General features: G+C 43.0%; 1 protein-coding gene across 8 annotated transcripts in view; it reads left to right on the top strand.

Moving 5' to 3' along the window:
- The first annotated feature begins 235 nt into the window (after positions 1-235).
- Positions 236-23,722, top strand: part of ARHGAP12 (Rho GTPase activating protein 12) — a 110,695-nt gene continuing 87,208 nt past the window's right edge. For 4 of the 8 annotated variants that reach the window (XM_067704718.1, XM_067704727.1, XM_067704735.1 and 1 more), the window contains exons 1-3: positions 236-377; positions 17,189-17,227; positions 18,872-19,626. In XM_067704718.1, coding sequence (XP_067560819.1) covers positions 18,943-19,626 — 684 coding nt within the window. In that variant the 5' untranslated portion in view covers positions 236-377; positions 17,189-17,227; positions 18,872-18,942. The remainder of the gene's footprint in view (positions 378-17,188; positions 17,228-18,871; positions 19,627-23,722) is intronic. The other 4 variants (XM_067704691.1, XM_067704705.1, XM_067704697.1 and 1 more) reach the window with 3 other exon arrangements.

A 23,722-nucleotide genomic window follows, 5' to 3' on the forward strand; every position in this document is an offset into this window, starting at 1 on the left:
ATGTACAAGGCGCCACCGCCCCCCTCCGCCGGCAGCTCCGCGCGCCGGCCGCGCCCCTCCCTCGGCCTCCCCTCCCCCTCCCGGCTCCGTGCCGCCGGTTCCCCCCGCGCCCGCCGGGCCGTCACGTGGCCGCGCCCCGCCCCCGTCACGTGGCCCCGCCCCGCCCCGCCCCCGCGCCGGCGCGCTCCGACGTGCCCTGGAACTCTGTCTCACCGGGAGGGCAGCCTGCGGGGACGCGCCGGCCGCGGACGCCGCCGAGTGAGCGCCCTTCGGGCTCGCCTGGGCGCCCCGCCGCCGCCGCCGCCGCCGCCGCCGCCGCCGCCGCCGCCGAGCTGGGCCAGGAGGGAGCCGCCCCCCGCGGGGCCGCCGGGCCCTCGGTGAGGGGGGGGCGGGCCGCGGGCGGGCAGGTCGGGGCGGCGCTGCACAAAGGCGCCCGGGGCCGGGGCTGCGGGGCTGGGGGAGGCGTGTGCGGGCGCGCGGCGGCGCTGGGGTGCGAGAGGTGCGGTCGTGGGCGCGGCCGGCGGAGTCGGGGCGCGGGGCCGGCGCGGGGCCGGGGGCCGCTGCCGGTCGGTCGGCCGACTGGGGCGACGGGGTTTAAATGGCTGGAAGTTGCGGCTCCTCTGCCCCCCGGGTGTCCTGACTTCCTGTGAGAGGGCAGTGCCCGCCGCCCCGCCCCCAGGAAAGAGGGTGTTGGGTTGTGTGTGTGTGTGTGTGTGTGTGTGTGTGTGTGTGCTTGTGCGTGTGTAAAAGGCCGGCGGTGCCGCCCTCCTTCCTGGCCTCCCGCCGCCGCCGTGCCCGCTTCGCCAGCGCTGCCGGGGCTGCAACCTCCCTCCCCCAGGGCCTCCCCTCGAGGGCTGTTGACCTCAGCACTGGGCACGCGAGGCCTTGCAGCCCTCAGAGGTGCCCCGCCCCTGCTCGATGGGCTCTTGCTCCTTTCCAGCCCTTCTGCGAGGAATCTCCTCCGGGTCCTTGAGTTTAAAGAATGCTGTGCACTGTCCTCGGGGGCGGTGGGTTGTCTTATAAGCATGACTGTCTTTGACGTGTTGCGGCTGAAGGTACCGAAGACCCTTTGAGACGAAAAGGCCACAGGGTCATCAGCCCTGAGAAGGGCACGGCCTCCTGGCGTTCTCGAGGCGTGTGGTGTTTTCTTTCTGACTGCAGCCGCAGTTTTCAATGCACTTGCGAAGGCGAAAACAAAAATGTTCAGAGCGTGGCTTTATGAAAGTTCTGATGTCTTTCCAAGTAGAGTGTGTGTGGTGGGTAGAGCCAGTTAACACTCGTGCTGCCTTATGGTTAATCATGACGCGATGAGGTAGACTTTATTGAGCAGTTACGCACATGCTCCTAAGAGGAGATGACGTAGAGAGGAACGAGCTTTGAATGAGGAGTCGCTCGGGTTCAGATTCCGCCCCCCGCGTCTGAAGGCGAGACCTTCAAAGACTCTTGAATGTTACAGTGAAAGGTGGTTAAAACAAGTGTCCAGTTCCTAGCCCCGCCTCTTTCCCACTTAAACGCTGGGAAACGGAGGCCTGGAGGTGTATGTTGGTCCATATCCAGTGTTCTTTCCTGATCCGCAGGAGGGTGCGTTACAGGATGGGGCATCTTTGTCTGTCTTTTGGTCCCAGTAGACAGTCTGGCTGCTGGCTCCAGTATTTTCTCTTTATCTCTGTTTTAAAAATGCCTTGCAAATGTTTCACAGCAGGGATTTGGGAGCCCAGAGTAGTGAGCCGGGCTCTGAAGACTTGACCCTGAGTGGGGCACCCCGAAGAGCCAGAGAAGCTGGGCATGTAGGTGTGACCCGTGGTTGCAGGTAGTAGCTCTGCTGCTCTGGGGGGGCTCTCTGGGAAAAATGAGTTAAATACAGACTAATGTACCAGATTACGTGCGCATGCCGCAGTACTGGCTGATAGGTTTCTATTTATACTTGATGAACGACAGACGTTGGAGAAGATTGCTAACTCATTGATTCTTTTTAAAAAATTAATTTATTTTTGGCTGCGTTGGGTCTTCATTGCTGCGCGCGGGCTTTCTCTAGTTGCGGCGAGCGGGGGCTACTCTTCGTTGCGGTGCGTGGGCTTCTCGTTACAGTGGCTTCTCTTGTTGCGGAGCACGGGCTCTAGGCGCGCGGGTTTCAGTAGTTGCAGCACGCGGGCTCAGTAGTTGTGGCTCGCGGGCTCTGGAGTGCAGGCTCAGTAGTTGTGGCGCACGGGCTTAGTTGCTCTGCGGCATGTGGGATCTTCCCGGACCAGGGCTCGAACCCGTGTCCCCTGCATTGGCAAGCGTATTCTTAACCCCTGCACCACCAGGGAAGTCCTTCATTGATTCTTAATATGATGCCCTCTGTAGAATAGTTGTCCATATATAGTCAATATTTTACATACCTTTAGATTTTTCAAATTACTGCACTAGTTGTGAGGCACAAGTGAAAATATGTAAATACTGCAGAAAAACAGCGTGTTATTTGTAGTCAGTCATTTGGCTTTTCTTTCATTAATTAGAAAGTATCTGCTGAGTGGTTTTTTTAATAAGTTGACAGAAAATGGGTTTTACGAATGTAAATTCTTTAAGTAATGCAGTTGACATTTCTGAGCACAAAAGGGTAATAAACAGTTTAAATTAATTCAAACAGTGAATGTGGTGATGTGTAAAATTACTAAGTGGTAGTACTGGTTTTTGCTTATCTGAGAAAATTGGTACTAGGAAAAAGCAGCTAAAGGTAAACCTGCCTAAAATGGGCAGAACAGTTTTATAATAGTGGGAGAGAAAAGTGAAATTAAAAAAAAAAAGTGAAATTAAACGTTTATCTTATCTTATATTTAACAATTTTAGTCCTAATTGCAAATACGCACTGCTTTGTAGAATGAATCAGATGTGAAAAGGCAGGATGGTACCACATAGCATCATTGTGCTTCAAATCATGCTTTTCAAATCATTCTCTTTTGAGGAACCCACTGGGCCACTGTCTTTGTGTTTTCTTTCCTTCAGTTGTTAACTGTTCTAATCGTGCCACACCCTCATCTGTGGATGGCTTTGCAGTGATTCAGCCATTTTCTTATTATATTGACTTAGTATTTTGCAGTTTCATTTTGCAGTTGAGCAGCTTTTCATTTGAACTGAACTGCCAGACACTGATGTCTGTGAGCACCCTTCCCCTGTTGATAATCTGTTCCTTCTCAGATTTCTTTGTGCATGGGAATCACCTGAACTTCTAACAAGCCCCCGATGATACCGATGCTGCCGGGACTTCAGACTGCTCCTGTCCAATAGAAATGTAATGCCAGTCACCTGTGTAATTCTCAGGTTTTTAGTACTCACATGATAGGTAAAGTTAAAAAGAAACCATGAAATAAATTTTATCATCATTTTTGTCTACATGGCATCTTCAAAACCCCATATGTATTTGACACTTCCACACGTCTCAGTTTAGATTAGCCGTACTTCACATGCTCAGGAACCACGTTTGCCTGCTGTGTTGAGCAGCATGGTTCTGGAGTCTAGAATCCAGATCAGTACTGTTCTCAGTGTGTGTTCACATTGGCCCTATCAGCAGCCCTTGGGAACGTGTTAGAAATGGACATTTTAGGGCCCCCACAAACCTACTCTCCTTAGAATATCTGGAGTCTCAGTAACTTGCAGCATATGACTACGAAATGTATATGTGATGTTTTGGATGGGATCCCAGAACAGAAGAAGTTCATTGGGGAAAGACTAAGGAATATGGACATTATTAGGTATCAGTATTTGTTCACTGAATATGACGAATGTACCATACTAAGGTAAGATGTTTGTAGTAGGGGAAACTGTGGACAGTGTGTATGGGAACTCTGCTATCTTTGCAGTAATTCTGTAAATCTAAAGCTCATCTAAAAGAATGTTTTTTTGCTTTTTTTTTAAAAGAAGCTCTCCAGGTGATGCCGTCTTTCACTAAAAGTGAGAAGCAGTGATCTAGATCGCTAATGTGACCTGCACTGTAGCAGCTTGGGTGGGCAGGATGGAGGCTACTGTTAGGTCTCATAGGGTAATAATGGTATTTTTTTGGGGGGGGGCACGCCTCATGGCTTCGGGGATCCTAGTTCCCTGATCAGGGATCGAACCTAGGCCCCCTGCAGTGGAAGCTCAGAGTCCTAACCACCGGACCTCCAGGGAATTCCCAGTAATAGTATTTTTGTAATAAGAGCTAAAACTTATAAAACACTTAGCATGTGCTAGGGATTATGCCAAGTCCTTTACACATATTTACTCATTTAACTCTCCCAATATGTGATATGTACCATTAGTTAGCTCCTTTTCACAAATGGAAAAAATACTGAGGCTCAGAGAGGTTAGGTGACTTGTCTTAGGTAGCAAGAGGCAGAAACAGGGACGTTTGAGGAGGGACTAATTTAAGAGCAATCAGTTCATTTGTGAGTGTTTTCCTTCTCTACAAGTTTTGCTGCTTTGAATAAGCACTGATTGATGTGCGTGTTCTGTATCATGCCTCGTAGTTTACAAAGTACTTTTTTGTCTTTCCATTTTCACAAGGATCTTTTGAGGTTTGTGGTGTTTCTTTTGTATTACAGATAGTTGAGGTGCTGAGGGCCTGAGAGCTAATACGTGGCAAATCCTGATTTAAATTTCAGTCCTCCCACCCTGAGTTCTCTGTTCCTTTACCACAGGAGAATTCAGAATACATTTACCAGTTAGAGTGATATCTTTAAAGTTAGTTGAAAATTACCTGTATTTTGCTGTATATTACTGGTTTGTTTTAAAAAAATCAGTTTTGAGTTAAAATATACATACAATAAAATAAAACACTCAACGATAAAATGGGTTGAACTGCAGATACATACAAAGACATGAATGAATCTCAGAAGCATTGTTCTAGGTGAAACAAGCCAGACATGAAAGGCTACATACTACATGTATATATGCTTTTGTCTCCATTTGGCTTCCTTGAGTAAACTGTGATTAATGTGAAGCTTTTTATCACGCTTTATAATTTACTAAGTACTTTTTCATGTTTTCTCTACCCATTTTCACAGGGATCTTCTGAAGTTTGTATTGTTTCCTGTTTTACAGACGAGTGTATCATAGTTAGTTTAGGCATTCACCAGTTGATAGGCCTCTGGGTCATTTCCAGTTTCTGGCTGTTATGAATAAAGCTGTTATGGATGTTCATGTAAGGCCTTTTCAGGGATTTATGGTTTCATTTTTCTTGGGTAAATACCTAGAAGAGGAATTGCGAGATCGTATGTTAAACTTTATAAGAAACTGCCCCAATGCTTTCCAGAGTAGCTGTACCACTCTGCATTACCACCAGCAGTGAATGAGAATTCCTGTTGCTGGTATCCTTACCCTACAAAATATCCTTTATATGTATGTAAAGCCATTCTAAATATATATAAAGTTGCTCTGGGGCATGTGGGATCTTCCCCGACCAGGGCTCGAACTCGTGTCCCCTGCATAAAGCCATTGCATTATAAGGGTTTTGTCTTAACAGCTTTATTGAGGTATAATTGCTGTAAAATAAACTGGACATATTTTAAGTGTGTAGTTTGATGAGTTTGGACATATGAATCATCACCGTTATCAGGATAGCAAGCATATCCTTCACCCACCTCCCCATTTCCTTGAGCCCAAAGGTAATTTGTTGCCCTTGTTCCCTGGTAACTATTGATCTGCTTTCTGGCACTATGTATTACTTTGCATTTTCTAGGATTTTATGTAGATGGAATCGTACAGTATGCACTCTTTCTTGTCTGGATTTTTTTCACTCAGCAAATTTTTTTTTTTTAACATCCTTATTGGAGTATAATTGCTTTACAATGGTGTGTTAGCTTATAACAAAGTGAATCAGCTATACATATATCCCCATATCTCCTCCCTCTTGCGTCTCCCTTCCACCCTGCCTATCGCACCCCTCTAGGTGGTCACAGAGCACTGAGCTGATCTCCCTGTGCTATGCGGCTGCCTCCCACTAGCTATCTGTTTTACATTTGGTAGTGTATATATGTCCATGCCACTCTCTCACTTCGTCCCAGCTCACCCTTCCCCCTCCCCATGTCAAGTCCATCTTCTACATCTGCGTCTCTATTCCTGTCCTGCCCCTAGGTTCTTCATAACCATTTTTTTTTAAATTCCATATAGATGTGTTAGCATACGGTATTTGTTTTTCTCTTTCTGACTTACTTCCACTCAGCAAAATTATTTTGAGATTCATCCAGTTTGTTGTGTGTATCAGTAGTTTGTTCCTTTTATTGCTGAGTGGTATTCTATTGTGTGGATATTACACAATTAGTTTATCCGGTCGCCTGTTGGTGGACATTGGGTTGTTTCCAATTAGGGACTATTACAGATAAAGCCACTGTGAACATTCACATACAGGTCTTTGTGTGGGCATGTGTCTTCGTTTTCTTTGGTGACTACCTAGGAGTAGAATCCCTGGGTCATATGGTAGATGTATATTTCAAGCTTTTAAGACTCTCTCCAACTTTTCCCAAAGTGGTTGTACCATTTTACATCCCCACCAGCAGTATTTGAGAGTTCTGGTTGCTCCACATTCTCAGAAATACTGGTATCGTCAGTCTTTTAATTTTAGTCATTCTAGTAGACGTGTGATGTTATTTCTTTGTGTTTTTAATTTGCATTTCCCTAACGACTAAAGATGTTGAGCATCTTTTCATGGGCTTATTTACCATCTATAGATCTTCCTTGGATATGAACGCTTGTCTGTTCCTATCTTTTGCCCTTTTTTAATTGGGTCATATTTCTTCTTAATGGCTTGTACAGTTATTATATATTCTAGATATGAGTTCTTTGTTGGAGATAAGTTTGTGTCTGAGACATTTGTGTCTATTTTCATGAGGGATATTGGTCTGTAGTTTTTCTTTTTTATAACGTCTTTGTCTGGTTTTGGTATGAGGAGAATGCTGACTTCATAGAATGAGTTGGGATGTTTTTCCTCTGTTTCGATTTTCTTTAAGAGGTTTGTGTAGAATTGGTATTACCTTCCTTACATTTTGTAAAATTCACCAGTGGAGCCATCTTGGCCAGGAGTTTTCTTTGTGGGAAGATTTTTAAAGACGGATTCAATTTATTTAATAAATATAGGACTATTTAGGTTATCTGTTTCTTCTTAAGCTTTGGTAATTTGCCAAAGGAGTTTATCTGGTTCACTGAGTTGTTGAAGTTATCAGCATAAAGCTGTTCATAATATTCTCTTATCTTCCTTTCAGTGTCTTTAGGATATGTGGTTATATCTCCTGTCTCATTCCCGATACTGGTAATTTGTGTTTCTTCTCTTCAGTTCCTGATCAGTTTGGCGAGAGGATTGTCAGTGTTACTGATCCTCTTGAAGAACTACCTTCTGGTTTCATTGATTCCCTCTAACATTTTTCTATCTTTTACAGCTTTCTGCTCTGACCTTTATCATGTCCTTTCTTCTGCTTGCTTTGGGTTTAATTTGCTCTTTATCTAGTTTCTTAGAGTGCAAGTTTACATCACTGATTTGAGACCTTTTTCTTTTCTAGTTATGGGCATTTAGTATATAAATTTTCTCTAAGCACTACTATAGCTGCATCCCACAAATTTTGAGCTGTCACCTTTTCGTTTTCATCCGGTTCAAATTTCCTGTTTGATTTCTTCTTTGACCTCTGAGGTATTTAGAAGTGTGTTGTTTAAATTCTAACAGCAAATTTGTGGGTTTTAATATATCTTTTTATTAATTTATAATGTAATTCAATTGTCAGAGAACATTCTTCATATTATTTCAGTCTTTTTAGATTTATTGAGATTTGTTTCATGGTCCAGAATATAATCAACAAAAAATGTATGCTTAGGGACTTCCCTGGTGGTCCAGTGGTTAAGACTCCATGCTCCCAATGCAGGGGGCACGGGTTCGATCCCTGGTCCGGGAATTGAAGATCCCACATGCCACACAGCGTGGCCAAAAATAAAGAAAAAAAAAAAGAGAAAGAAAATGTATGTTTATAAGAAACTGAACTGCCTGCCTATACCATTTAGCGTTCCCACTAGCACTGAATGTGTGTCCAGTTGTTGGTATCCTGGTCAGCACTTGACATTGTCTTTGTTTTTTAAAAATAACTTTATTATAGTTGGTGGATAGTGATATCTTGTTTTGGTTTTAGTTTGCATTATAGGATATTTAATGGTTTGTAAAATAATTTAAATGGAATAAAGATGAATAATCATGGAATTTTGTGGGTTTTTTTTTTCCCCAGTAGAGGACAGAAACCTCTAGGGGATTGGTAGCAGTAGTAGTTCATCATTGTCTGTGTGCTACAGAAGTGCTACTTTTCAGTTTTCTAAAAGGTTGAATGTTTATTTGCCTTATAGTATTTACTTTGAAAGAGAATCTGTAAAAGCTATGTGAGGATTTTAGTGATTTTTATGGTTTTGGAATAGACAGGTATAAGGTGATTTAAACTGCATTCTCCATTTTACATTTCTACCAGCAATGCATAAGAATTCCAGTTTCTCCACATTCTCACCAACACTTGTTATTTCTGTTGTTATTTTTACAGTAGCCACCCTAATGGGTATGGAGTGGTGTATCACTGTGTTTTTTGGTTTTGTTTTTATACATTTATTTTATTTTTGGCTGCTTTGGGTCTTCGTTGCTGTGTGTGGGCTTTCTCTAGTTGCGGCGAGCGGGGGCTACTCTTTGTTGCGGTGCGTGGGCTTCTCATTGCAGTGGCTTCTCTTGTTGTGGAGCACGGGCTCTAGGTGTGCAGGCTTCAGTAGTGGCACGTGGGCTCAGTAGTTGTGGCTCGCAGGCTCTAGAGCACAGGCTCAGTAGTTGTGGTGCATGGACTTAGTTGCTCTGAGGCATGTGGGATCTTCCTGGACCAGGGCTGGAGCCTGTGTCCCCTGCATTGGCAGGCGGATACTTTATTTATTTATTTATTTATTTTTGGCTGTGTTGGGTCTTCTTTGTGGTGCATGGGCTTCTCATTGCAGTGGCTTCTCTTGTTGTGGAGCACGGGCTCTAGGTGTGCAGGCTTCAGTAGTGGCACGTGGGCTCAGTAGTTGTGGCTCGCGGGCTCTAGAGCACAGGCTCAGTAGTTGTGGTGCATGGACTTAGTTGCTCCGAGGCATGTGGGATCTTCCTGGACCAGGGCTGGAGCCTGTGTCCCCTGCATTGGCAGGCGGATACTTTATTTATTTATTTATTTATTTATGGCTGTGTTGGGTCTTCTTTGTGGTGCATGGGCTTCTCATTGCAGTGGCTTCTCTTGTTGTGGAGCACAGGCTCTAGGCGCGCGGGCTCAGTAGTCGTGGCACGCGGGCTCAGTAGTTGTGGCTCGTGGGCTCTAGAGCACAGGCTCAGTGGTTGTGGCACACGGGCTTAGTTGCTCCGCAGCATGTGGGATCTTCCCCGGACTAGGGCTCGAACCCGTGTCCCCTGCGTTGGCAGGTGGATTCTTAACCCCTGGGCCACCAGTGAAGTCCCTGGCAGGCGGATTCTTAACCATTGCGCCACCAAGGAAGGCCCTATCATTGTGGTTTTGATTTGCATTTGATTTGCTTATTGGCCATTTGTGTATCTTCCTTGGAAAAACGTCTATTCAAGTCCTTTGCCTACCTGACTGTCCTTATCACAATTTAATTTGAAGTAGATTGGCATAATTTAAGCATTATAATGAGTACTTATTTCTTTTTTTAAGTAAGTTGCTGATGTCTGACTAGAACTTTGCAGTGACCAGACCGTAATGATCACTGGACTTGTAGCTGTATTTGTGTTTGTTTTGTGGACTGTATCTTTTTTTAAAGCATGGGATTAGGTAAACATTTGAAAGTGGTTGAATGTAAATAGTCATCTCCGAGATTAAGACGGTAGCATGTATAGTTTCAGAGGAATATCTGAATGGGTTGGGCTGGTGGTTAATGCTTGGGTAGCCAGTGGAGTTGTGAAGTGAATGGAGTTTTTCTTCTAAAGTGAATTGTTAGAGGATTGGAAATCCTATTAAACTGCTTAAAGACCAAGATTATGATTTTCTCCTTAATACATAACAACTTGTATAATGATGTGGACTGAGACCCTGGGCATGGGGTTGTTACAACAGGTAGGGTGGGCGAGATGCCACAGAGGCAAGAGGAAAATTGTGTGAACTGTAAAAATCTTAATTTCTTTCTTCTGGGTTTTTTTTTTTAACTGATTATTTTATTTTAGTTATTTATTTTTTTGGCCAGGCCACACGGCTTGCGGGATCTCAGTTCCCTGACCAGGGACTGAACCCGGGCCACGGCAGTGAAAGCTGGCAATCCTAACCACTAGATCACCAGGGAACTCCCTTAGCTGATTATTTTAGGAAGTTCTTAGTGAGAAATTAAAATATGGGACTCAGGTGATGAGGATATAGGAGGAAGAATCCATTGACTAGAGTGCATGTAGCAGGAAGTAAAGAGCTGAAGAATGTAGAGGCTAAGTGAAGATCGTAGAAAGCTGGTTTTAGAGGTTGATGTGGAGCTATTGTTGGTATAGGTGGCTTTTGATGACACAGCATATGAAGGAAAGGGAGGTTTAACCTTTGGTTCAAGAAAAAGTTCTTTTTGTTCCTTAGACTTTTTACTGATTATGTGTTTTTTACCTTTAGGCTATCTTCTTGGTATCCTGCATCATCACATAGCACAGGGAGATCAGCTCGGTGCTTTATGACCGCCTGGAGGGGTGGGATAGGGAGGGTGGGAGGGAGGGAGACCGCAAGAGGGAAGAGATATGGGAACATATGTATATGTATAACTGATTCACTTTGTTATGAAGCAGAAACTAACACACCATTGTAAAGCAATTATACTCCAATAAAGATGTAAAAAAAAAAAAAAGTCTTAGTGTGTGCAAGTGAATCCGAGGGGTTTAAAAGCCAGTTTAATAGTTTTTGGTCTGAAGGGCTTGATCAGGGCTGTTTTCCTAAAGTACTGAATTTGTGAAATTTTTTGGATACAGTACTCTCCTCACTTTCTACCCTATATCAGTTGGGTCAGTAGTTAGATTTCCATGTATAAGAAGAGATCATTTTAGAATGATTTTGAAGCTGTAACAACCAGTGATAATGGAGAACTCCTAATACCTCTTAAATACTTGTAATTTGTATTTTGATGAGAAAAGCAGTGTGTAAAAGTAAAGAACAAAAGAAATGTAATTTTGTTTAACTTATTTAAAGGTGGGACAGCATAATGTAAGATATGTTAATAGGAATATCAAATATGCATGATACCACTTTTAATTTGAGTTACTGTTTAAGAAGACAGTGTCTAATGATAGGAAGCATTTAAATCAAGTACGTAAAAACCAGGTGGGGAGAATGTGTCACTACAGGCTCCAGGCTCACCTTGTATATTTCCTGCCCCAGCCCTTGAATCAGTCATTTCTCCAAAGAGCCTCGGTTCCTTTATTTGGAGAATGGTATTAGAAACCAAATCTGGGTGCTAGGTGTGCTTGTTGCTGCCAAGGTGTCATTTTTACTGACAGCAAGGATCTGTGTATGGTGTACTAAGCAGTGTATAGACATATACCTGTAATACTTCTTTATGTAATCATCTGTCTGTGGTAAGCTCAAAGTGAGTTCATATTTCTGTCTCCAAGTCTAATGTGTTACCCCAGGACCATTCTAGCCTTCTCCCTTGCATGTCTATAAATTCGTATTCCAACATTGGGAAACTTGGTGCCCACATCTGCATTCTGTGTACTTAATTATTCAAGTCCAGTGTGTGTACATGTATAGCAGTATCAGAATTTTTAATTCATACCCCATGGGGAATGTTTTTTATGTGTTAGAACACGGTGCTTATGTGCAGTTCCTTTATCTGTGTTCTTATAAACCTCACTTATTTCCAGAATGAGTGAGGTTAACCTCTCCCTCCATGCCCTCTCCATTCAGTGAGGTTGTTCCATGTATGTGTAATACCGTTAGACTATCTTGTCACATCTGCTTTCCATCCTGGGATTCCCCCGACCTCCTAAATGATTGTTTAGAATTTGCAAACATTGAACTTCATGCTTGTGTTGTAAAGATTAATGGGTTTTGACAAGGGCATAATGTCATGTGTCCACCATTACAGTATCATGCAGAATAGTTCATTGACCTAAAAGAATCCCCTGTGCTTCATCTATGGAATCCCCCCCCCCGCTTCGTCCTAACACCAGCAATCACTGTCTCTATGGTTGTGACTTTGCCAGAATGTCATATAATATAATCATTCCGTATGTGGCTTTTTCAGGCTATGTTTTTTTCTTTCACTTAGCAAAATATATCTAAGATTCATTTCTGTCTTTTCGTAGCTCGATAGCTCTTTTCTTTTTATCACTGAATAGTATTGTAAGTCTGGCTGTCTCGCAGTTTATCCTTTCTCCTACTGAAGGACATCTTGGTTGCTTCCAGTTTTGTGCAGTTATAAAGCTTCTCTGAACATTTTCATGCAGGACTTTTTGTGGAAATAAGATTTCAACTCATTTGGGTGAATACCTAGGGATGTGATTGCTAGATTGTATGGTTAAGACAACATTTAGCTTTGTATCAATAGAAACTGTTAAACTGTCTTCCAAAGTGGCTGAACCATTTTGCATCCCCATCAGCAGTGAATGAAAGTTCCTGTTGCTGTATACTCTCATCAGCATTTGGTGGTGTCAGTTTTTTTGGATTTTAGACGTTCTAATAGTTGTACAGTGGTATCTCGTTTTAATTTGCAATTCCCTAATGACAATGTTGAGCATTTTTTCATGTGCTCATTTGTCACCTGCATATATTCTTTCATGATGTCTCTTTTCAGATCATTTTCGATTAAAGAATTTGGTTCTGGGGCTTCCCTGGTGGCGCAGTGGTTGAGAGTCCGCCTGCCGATGCAGGGGACACGGGTTCGTGCCCCGGTCCGGGAAGATCCCACATGCCGCGGGGCGGCTGGGCCCGTGAGCCATGGCCGCTGAGCCTGCGCGTCCGGAGCCTGTACTCCGCCACAGGCGGAGTGGGAGAGGCCACAACAGTGAGAGGCCCGCGTACCGCAAAAAACCAAAAAAAAAAAAAAAAAAAAGAATTTGGTTCTTTTGCGTTTTAAGAGTTCTTTGTATATTTTGGATAAAAGTCTTTCATCAGATATGTATTTTACAAATATTTTCTTCTTGTCTGTGGTTTGTGTTTTCATTCTCCCAGCATTATCTTTCACAGAGCAGAAGTTTTTAATTTTAATAAAGTCCTATTTAATTTTTTCTTTCATGGATTATGCATTTAGTGGTATATCTAAAGACTAATTGTCAAACCCAAGGTTATATTTCTTCCTTTTTAAATTGGAATATTTTCTTCACTCTTGTAACAATCCAAGAAAAATTTCTTACGTCCACCTCATTTCTTTCTTTTTTTAAAAAATTAATTAATTAATTAATTAATTTTTGGCTATGTTGGGTCTTCGTTGCCACACGTGGGCTTTCTCTAGTTGGGGCGAGCGGGGGCTAGTCTTTGTTGCGGTGCGCGGGCTTCTCATTGCAGTGGCTTCTCTTGTTGCAAAGCATGGGCTCTAGAGCGCAGGTCAGTTGTGGCACGTGGGTTCAGTAGTTGTGGCACGTGGGCTCAGTAGTTGTGGCTCATGGACTCTAGAGCACAGGCTCAGTAGTCGTGGCTCACGGGCTTAGTTGCTCTGTGGCATGTGGCATCTTCCTGGACCAGGGATCAAACCTGTGTCCCCTGCATTAGCAGGCAGATTCTTAACCACTGCGCCACCAGGGAAGCCCGCAAATATCATTTTTATTAAAATCTGCTTGCTCTCCCAAGTACTTCTTTTGTTGTTTCCTCATTTTTGTTTCATATTTCAATCTGGGTGTGAATTTCCTTTACCAGTTTGTGCTTGGCTGAGTTTTCTACTGCTTTCCAGTTACCTGATTATTTCCTGTCTCCTTTCTGGTGTTCCTATTTTTGCTATTTCTTTATGACCAGAATAGTTTATAATAGCAATGAGTATATTTTGCTTCTGTTCTTTAGGCCTAAATATATATCTTATATTCTATATGTTTTTATTCTTAGAAAACAGGGATCATGCATTAAGAAAAAAACCTTAGGTGCCCTATCATGGCCTGTGATTTCTTGTTAAGTGTACAATCTACAAAATTATTTGGTGGAATAATTTCTTATTGTGGAACTTATGCTGGAGTTGTTTTTAACTTTTTTGTTGTGCTCATTAAGTTTAATTGATTTCTTTAGTAGAGGGCTGTTTAGGGAGTGTTAATTTTAAACAAGTACTTTTAAAGCTACTGGAGGACTTAGTATCAAGAATTGGTGCTTAAATTGTGGTATTTTTAAGTGGGTTAATATGTGTGTGAGGCTATATTAGCATTTTGTTGTTCATGGTGTTAGAATTGCTAAGTATGTTGTACATGTATGTATCAGACTTAAATTGTAAGGTCATTAATTATGGATACAATTATCCCAGTCCTCTTAAGACTTTGTTTACTTGTTTACTTTTTGATGTACCTGGTAAGGATCTCACGCTGTGAGATGTAGTTGATTAAAGCAGATGTCTTGGGGGGGGGGAAGATAACATTTGCTGGCTGTGTAATTTGTGCTAGGAAAGAAAATGAGAAAAATTGGTAGACAGAAAGGAGGAGTCCATTAGATTTTAAAATAGCCTGGTAGAAATGAATCTGACTTTGGTGGGGGTGGGGAAGAAATAAAAGTTGTAAAACGTTCTGTGTCTCTGGGTGTGTCTGTTCTTGTTGAAGCTTGAGGAAGAGGACCACTGGTAAGAGGCTTTTCACGCCTCAAAGAAAAGCAGTGGTTGTTACCGAATAGTAGATGTGCAAAAACTCTATCCTCGTGGTTGGGTGCTTAGTAGGTGTGTGTGTGATGAAAAAGGGTGGAGGAGTGTGGTGATAAGTGTAGAATATGTTTCAGTTGGAGGAGTGTTGTGCTCAGAGGGCACAGTCGTAGTTGAACAAGATTCTAATCGAAATACTTGAGAGGTTAAGATAGCAGGATAAACAGTGCTCAACCTAATCTAAAGAGAAGAATACACAGTGTGGGGAGGGATAAATTAGAAGTTTGGGATTAACATACACAGGCTAGTCTGTATAAAATAGAAAATCAAGGGACTTCTTTGGTGGCGCACTGGTTAGGAATCCGCCTGCCAATGCAGGGGACACGGGTTCAAGCCCTGGTCTGGAAAGATCCCACATGCCGTGGAGCAACTAAGCTTGTGTGCCACAACTACTGAGCCCGCGAGCCACAATTGCTGAGCCCGCGTGCCACAACTACTGAGCCCGTGGGCCTAGAGCCCGTGCTCCGCAGCAAGAGAAGCCACCACAGTGAGAAGCCTGCACACTGCAACAAAGAGTAGCACCCACTCACCGCAACTAGAGAAAGCCCGTGCACAGCAATGGAAGACCCAACACAGCCAAAAAATAAATAAACAAAATAAAATAAAAATTAAAAATAAAAGAGATGATCACTCTTAATTAAAAAAAAGATAATCAAGAAGGATCTATTGTATAGTACAGGGAACTATACTCAATATTATGTAATAACCTATAAGGGAAAAGAATCTGAAAAAGAATGTATATATAACTGAAGTGCTGTGCTGTATACCTGAAACTTACATGATATTGTAAAACAAGTATACTTCAATAAAAAACTTAAAAAAAAATCCACAGTTTGGGGAATAGACGAAGAAACAAACCAAAATTAAAACCACAAACATTTGTTTTAATGCAGCTTATGTTTTTAAATAAAAATAGGCAGCAGATGTTATTCACATATATGCAGATAAATTTCCCTTAGATCCAAGTTTTTAGAGCTACCCCACAATTATTTTAATTTTATTTGAATCTGTAGTTTATAATAGGGCTTTTCTCTTCATATTTATTTTATCTAACTTTTCCTAGACCTTGGATTGTGATACGTAATTCCTGCTACGTGACTTTCTAGAAGTTTATTATTTCAGTTGTCTCGGGCTTCCCAGTTCGTTTCCCACCCCCATCCCCGTATTAACTAGAAACCTGTTCTCAGGTCCTGTTACCCCTGTGCTCACTCTTGCTCATGTCATCTGCCTTGTATCAACTACCTGTTCTATCTGGATGTCTTTTGACTGCTTCTCCTCTTTCTTGTCCTCCCACTTCTTATTTGCTTTACAGTACTGAGAACTTTAGTTTGGGTGTCCCATGTTGAGCGTGGTGAAACTGACTTCCCGTTTTCCCTGGTTCCTCTTCCTCCATACCTCTGCGGTCGGTGGGGAAGGTGTGGTCGTAAAGCCTGGCAGTGAGAGGCCCGGGCGTGGACGCCGCTAACCTGTGCTGCACTCCACCTCACGGCCCCTCCCGTGCTACCAGGAAACCATGCAGTTTACTCCTTACTCTTCATACTTTCCTTTGCTCCATGCCCGCGGATCAGTGTCTGAGCAGTTCTGGTACACCTGAGCTCCTGTAGCCTTCTGTGTGTTCCCTGACTTGTTTCAGTATCTTCAGAGATGTTTCGTAAGTTATTTCATTACTTCCTGGAAAGTAAAAGAAAAAAACATCACCTGAGGATAAGTATTTCAATGTGGAGTTTTGAAAAGTTGTAGTGAAAACCTTTTATGTAGGTAAAAGGATTAAGGTTCATAGTGACTAATGCCCTGGTAATGCGTGAAAATAAAGGCTGATTGCTTTGAAGCTTAGAATTTCTATTTACTGTGTGGGGAAAGACCAGGCAGATTGGGCGGGGTCGGGGTGGGGGGGGTAGATTTTGGGTATGGTTAAGTTTTAGGTACCTGTTAGGACACTGAGTGGATTCAGTTGTTGTGTGTCAGTAGTCGCCTTTAATCTAGAAGAATCTCTCTCTCTCTTTCATTTTTCATGAAATTGAGTTTTTGAAGAGTTCAGGTGTGTTTCTCATGGAATGTCTCACATTCTGGGTTTGTTTTTTACTAACGATTTTACAAAAGTTGTTACTCATGTTATTAGAAGTTTGAAAAGATATTTCTGTCAGGATAAAAACTAAGGGCGAAAATGAAGTTGAAACGAAGTGGAAATGAAGTAGAAGGGGCAGTGGTAAAGTGTGCTTTGTTTGGAGGGCGGTGCTGGATGCAGTCGTGATATGTAAAATTGTACTGTGTGCCTTATAGTTGTTGTAAAAAAGTTATGCTTCTAAAACCGCGAGCAACATTGCATTCTTAGCCTTCTTTAAGCAATCTCGGTTAAAGTTAATGAACTTTATTATTTTTTTTTCTATAGGTTTAAATGTAAGACTGGCTGTTTAGTTCTCCTTCTAAGGTAAGTTTTTTATTTTTATTATTTTTTTTGAAACAACATTACTACATTAAATTTATTATTCAAGTAGTTTGTCTAGAAAGTAAATTTTAGTTGCTGAAATTGTATGCCTAACTAGTTATCACCTGGGCTTTGTCTGTTTCAGAGGATGTTTTCCGCAGGGGCGTGGTGGTTACTGCACATATAGTGTAAATAGTTCCGCGCCGGTACTTAGGTGCTGAGGAAAATTGGGAGGCTACGCGACCTTGTAGGAACATTTCCGGTACATCTCACTAGTCAGAGTTACTCTGGTTTGCCTGAGGATCCTGGAGTGCTGGGTTGAGTGTGTTTTCCTAGGGCTGCTGTAACAAAGTGCTACCAGCTGGGTGACCTAAAAACTACAGAAACTTACTCTCTCACTGTTCTGGAGCCAGAGGTCCTCTGTGCTCCCTCTGAAGGCTCTCGGGGAGAATCCTTCCTCGCCCATTCCAGTTTCTGGCGGTTGCTGGCATTCCTTGACTTGTAGCTGCTTCACTCCCCATTTCTGCCTCTGTCTGCACGTGGTCTTATTCCCTCCGCGTCTCCTCTCCTTGTCTCCAAGGATTTGGGGCCCACCCTAATCAATGTGAACTCATCTCAAATTGATCACATCTGCCAAGACCCTAGTTCCGAGTACGGTCACGTTCACAGGTCCTGTGTTAGGACTTAGACATACCTTTTTGGGGAACACAATTCATCCCACAGTAGTTGGGGCTCGACTTGAATTGTAGCAAAATCGAGATGCTGTGATCATTCTGAAGCTTGAATGCTGTGTTTTATGAGGTACTAAAATATTTGGAATTGTAACAGTGAATCCTAGGTTTCTCAAGCCATTTTAGGGATATTTCTAGTAGACTTTGCATGGTGTGTGTGTGTGTGTGTGTGTGTGTGTGTGTGTAAAATTTACAAATAAAAAGACTGGTTATTTGCTGGGATTTGTGGGATTCAGCTAAGGAGGATGTCGTCGTCCTGGGGTGGATGTAAGAGGAAACAAAAGTAAACTAGCAGATTCTTTTCTCTGTTTGTGTGTATTTTGCCTAAAAATAACAATGCTGCTTTTTAATCAGTTTATATTAGAAAATGAAACATATATTTGGATAACTTTTTTCAGCTCACTAATGCACTTGATCATTTTAGAAAATAAAGAATACAGGGTCAGTGAATGAAATTCAGGGTCATTGAAATTCAGCCTCAGCTTCCAAGAGGGTTTTTGATAAGGCATACAGTGAACCTAGAGCAATGCCTGGCCTTGGTAAGTGCCTAACATGTATTAGTGATTGTTAGTGAGCCTTTCTAAGAAAGTGAAGGAGGTTTGAGGTAGTCATGAAAGGAAGGAAAGTTCTTCTCACCTCTTATTTTTGATAGTCGTACGTCTGGTTGGTTAGCGTATTTACCATTCCAGTCATTGGTTCAGTTTTGGTCATAAATGACTGAAAAATGTAGATTACAGTTAGAATGAGAGTGTTTGTAATGCAGGACCATACATACAATATTAGACACATGTTTAATTTCTGGGTTTGAGATTTGAAGGTAATGTTCTTTATTCTATGATGCTTGTGAATGAATATTAAAAATCCAGACTATGTTAACTTTTTTCTTCATTCTCTTCCTTCATTTAAATAAAAATAGCCGTATCGATCCAACAAGCCACAGAGCCATAATGTGGCAAAGCATCCTTTTTGAGAGGTGAATATTACGGAATGAAAATGGCTGACAGAGGTGGGAAGATTGTTCCAGGGCAGGTGTATATTGAAGTGGAATATGATTACGAATACGAAGCGAAGGACAGAAAGGTCGTGATCAAACAAGGGGAGCGATATATCCTGGTGAAGAAGACCAACGATGACTGGTGGCAGGTGAAGCTGGATGAGAACTCCAAAGCGTTTTACGTGCCTGCCCAGTATGTGAGGGAGGTCGGCCGCAGAGCCCTGATGCCACCTGTGAAACAGGCAGCGGGGCTGCCGAATCATTCTGTGAAAACGATGCAGAGTCTCCACCTGCAGAGGTCCACAGAAAATGTGAGCAAATTGCCCGAGCTTTCAAGTTTTGGAAAGCCGTCGCCGTCTGTGCAAGGAACAGGTCTTACTCGTGATGCCAATCAGAATTTTGGACCCAGTTATATTCCAGGTCAGACTGTCAACCTCAGCCTGGACCTGACCCATAATAATGGAAAGTTCAACAGTGACTCACATTCTCCCAAAGTTTCTGGCCAGAATAGGACACGGTTATTTGGTCACTTTCCTGGTCCGGAGTTCTTGGACGTAGAGAAAGCTGGCTTCTCCCAGGAACAGTCTTGTGATTCAGCAGGAGAAGGCTCGGAACGGATACATCACGATTCAGAGTCCGGTGATGAGCTTAGCAGCAGCTCCACTGAGCAGATAAGGGTAAGACTGAAAGTGGACGATGGAACACTTGTGCCACCTTCATAACCGTTTAATTATAGGTGTTACTATTTAAAATTTTTTTTTTTTTTTGCGGTACGCGGGCCTCTCACTGTTGTGTCCTCTCCCGTTGTGGCATGTGGGATCTTCCCGGACCAGGGCACGAACCCGTGTCCCCTGCATCGGCAGGTGGACTCTGAACCACTGCGCCACCAGGGAAGCCCCTTTGTGTCAATTTGTCAAGTAAAGTGAAGTAATTTTAAAAGCACATGCGTGAAACTGAAATGTGTTTAGAAAAGTTTAATTATTAGTGAATTTGATAAATTTTGGGCCTAAAGCTCTGTTGTAAGTTTTATTCATCAAATTCAGTCAGTGAGGCTGCTCTTAAGGTGTGTCCGATTGTAATGGAACTAGTATGTTCTTTTTCTTTTATAGGTTTTAATTTTTCTTGTGACATTTTGAGTGGAGACAGGAAAAAGGGAAGGTTCTCTAGAAAAACTTCTGATGCTTGAGATCAAGGCAGTTGCTGTCAGTTTATCATCATTCGTCTTAGTCTTTTCTTCAGTCCTTACGTGATACTTTGATGTAGAATATTTCTTTCGTGTGTCCTGGAATTTTTCTGCATGTGGCTCCTTATGTATTAGTTGGACTTGGGAAAGACATGTGTTTTCTCTTCCATCTGGCCATCACCACTGTTTCACACCTGAAATTACGCTTTATGTGTAGGTCCACTAGCAGCCCTGTGTTCTCTTCATCGTGCTCATCTTAAATTCACTACGTGGAAGGTCATGGCTCCTAACCTCTCCTGGACTATTTGGAAATCCTGTTCGATTTCTCTAGCCAGACCTCGTCCTAGCTCTTTGTGGCAGCTGTTTCAGCCGTTTTCCGTTTTATTCAGTTCTCTGATTCACCTGCTTTTCCCTGCTGTCTTAGCAGATAGTCTTGCCTTCTGTTTCACGGCAGAAGTGAAAACTGTGGGGTGGGAACTGCTTCTGCTTGGGGAGGACGTATGCACAGCAGTTAATCGAGCTGTCCTTAGATTTGAATCCGGGTCCATATCTCTTGCCGGCTGAGTGATAATTGGGGCCAGTTACTTAACTTCTGTGTGTCTCAGTTTCCTCCTCTTGACATGGGGATCACGAGTGGGTTCCTGTATACCTAGCGTGCCTGGCACTCAAGCAAGTAGAGTAGGTATCTACTGCTGCTTAATAAATTACCCCCAGATCTCCTGGCTTAAAACAGTAAACATTTATTATGTCACAGTTTCTGTGGCTCAGTCATTCAGAAGCAGCTTAGTTGGTGGTTTTAAAGGCTTAGGGTCTCTCACGGGGTTGGCGTCTTACGAAGTCTTGGCCGGGCCGGAGCAGCTGCCTCTAGGATGGTCACTCCCGTGGTCCTGTTTGGGCCTCTTTGCAGATGCTTGAATGTTGTGACTAGCTTTCCCCTAGACAGAGCCATCCAAGAGGGAAGAGGGTGGAAGCTGCGTTGTCTTTTATGCCCCGATGTTGGAAGTTGCGCCCTGTCATGTCTTAGCAATCACACAGCTCAGCCCTGCTCTGTGTGGAGGTTACAGCACAGAGTGTGAATGTCAGGCTACGGGACATTAAGGGTCACCTCGGGGCTGGCTATCGCAGTACGCGTTCGGAACCACAGAGCTGTCATTACGGTTGTCGTCGTCGTTTCTGTTACAGTTATTCCCACCATGAAACCTACAGGTGCACCAGTGTCATCAGTGATCTCCCCCCAGTACAGGCAGTGCAGGCGTGGCATCTTCTATCAATGAGTGGTCTCTTCATGTTTGCTTTTCCCTCTTTTTCACAAACCTTTTGCTAAACATTGTGTAGCGTTGTGCTCGTATGGCTTTAGACTCATTATTTACCAAGTTTTTTCCCTCAGGATGTACATTTGCTCATGTTTTCCTGTTTTAGTAAAGCTCTTCAGCAATACCTTCCCTTCCGAGTATCACCTTATCACTCTTTACTGGCAACTTCTGGAAAGAGTTGCACGTATTTGCTTCTTTGTGTTCGCTCATTTCCTGCTCATTCCTTAACCTGGTCTCCTATGGCTTCACCACCCCACCTAAACAGCTTCTGCTAAAAGCTGCCCACGGTTTCATTGTTGATAAGTGTACAGACAGTTAAAAAAAATTATATATATAATCATATCATGGTTACAGTGAACAAGGTTAATAACCAAAAGGCAACTTAAAATAATTTTTCACTGAGGCATAGCATATAATCATGTGTGTAAATTGTACTAATCTTAAATGTATGGCTTGATAGATTTGTGCTTGTGTAAAGCCATGAGCCCCTTCCCAGTCAGTATCTACGCCCTCCCCGCCGTGTCTCTGCTAGGAGATTTTCATTCTTCTGACAAGGTAGTACTGATCAGTCTTCTTTAACTAAACTTCCATTTTGAGATGATTGTAGCTCCATAAGCAGTGGTAGGAAACCATAGTGAGGGGTCCCCTGTGCCCTCTGTCCATTTACCTCCGTTGTAACGTCTTGCCAGACTGGACTGTAGTATCACAGTCAGGGTGTTGATGTTGGTACAGGTGAGATGCTGGGCGTTTCCATCAACACAACGAACCCTTATGTTGCCCTCTTAATGGCCACACCCGCTCCCCTCCCACCCCCAACGCCGCTTAACCGCTCACCACCACTAATCTGTTCTCCATTTTTATAATATTGTCATTTCAGGAATGTTATATAAATGGACTCACAGCCTATGTAGCTTTCTGGGATTGGCTTTTTAAAAAATATTTATTTATTTATTTGGCTGTTTCAGGTCTTAGTTACGGCACGCGGGGTCTTTGTTGCAGTGTGCAGGCTCTTCTTTGCGGCACGTGGGCTTCTCTCTAGTTGTGGCTCACAAGCTCAGTAGTTGAGATGCGTGGGCTCTCTAGGTGTGGCGTGTGGGCTTATTAGTTGTGGCATGTGGGCTTAGTCGCCCTGCAGCATGTGGGATCTTAGTTCCCCAGCCAGGGATTGAACCTGCGTTCCCTGCGTTGGAAGGTGGATTCTTAACCACTGGACCACTAGGGAAGTCCCCGGGATTGGCTTTTATCATTCCACACGATTCTCTGGAGATTGATCCAGGTTGTTGTGTGTATCAGGGTTTGTTCTTTTTGTTGTTAACTAGTATTCTATGGTATGGATGTACCGTACTTAAAAATAATTCACCCGTTGAAGAATGTCTGCGTTTCCAGTTTTTGGCTTTTGCAAACAAAGCTGCTACGTATAAACGTTTGTGCACAGGTTTTTGTGTGAACGTACCTTCTTTATTTCTTTGGCATAAATGCCCGTGTGTATAATTGCTGTTTAACTTTTCAAGAAAATTAAGCAGCAGTTATATGGCAGTTGCACGTTTAATTTTTCAAGAAGCTGCCAAGCTGTTTCCTAGAGCGGCTGCACGTTTTACACTTATGTCAGCAGTGCTTGTGGTCCAGGTCCTCTGCATGCGCACCCGCATTTGGTGTTGTCTCTTTTTTATTTTAGCCATTCTGATAGGTGTGTAGTGATTGCTCCTGATTTTAATTTCCATTTCCCGAATGGCTAATGATGTTGAACACCTTTTATGTGCTTATTTGCCATCAATAGATCCTTCTCATTGAAATGTCTCTTCAAGGCTTTTGCCTATTTTTTTTTTTTTTTTAATATTAATTTATTTATTTATTTTTGGCTGTGTTGGGTCTTCGTTTCTGTGCGAGGGCTTTCTCTAGTTACGGGGAGCGAGGGCCACTCTTCATCGTGGTGCGCGGGTCTCTCACTGTCGCGGCCTCTCTTGTTGTGGAGCACAGCCTTCAGACGCGCAGGCTCAGTAGCTGTGGTGCACGGGCTTAGTTGCTCCGCGGCAATGTGGGATCTTCCGAGACCAGGGCTCGAACCCGTGTCCCCTGCATTGGCAGGCGGATTCTCAACCACTGCGCCACCAGGGAAGCCCCAAGGCTTTTGCCTATTTTTAATTAGACTTTTGTACTGTTGAGTTTTAAAATTTTTTTTATTTTATTTTTTTACTTTTTATTTTTTTAATCTTTATTGGAGTGTAATTGCAATTTACAATGGTGTGTTAGTTTCTGCTGTACAACAAAGCGAATCAG

The sequence above is a fragment of the Pseudorca crassidens genome, chromosome 1, assembly GCF_039906515.1.
Source record: "Pseudorca crassidens isolate mPseCra1 chromosome 1, mPseCra1.hap1, whole genome shotgun sequence".
Lineage (NCBI taxonomy): Eukaryota > Metazoa > Chordata > Mammalia > Artiodactyla > Delphinidae > Pseudorca > Pseudorca crassidens.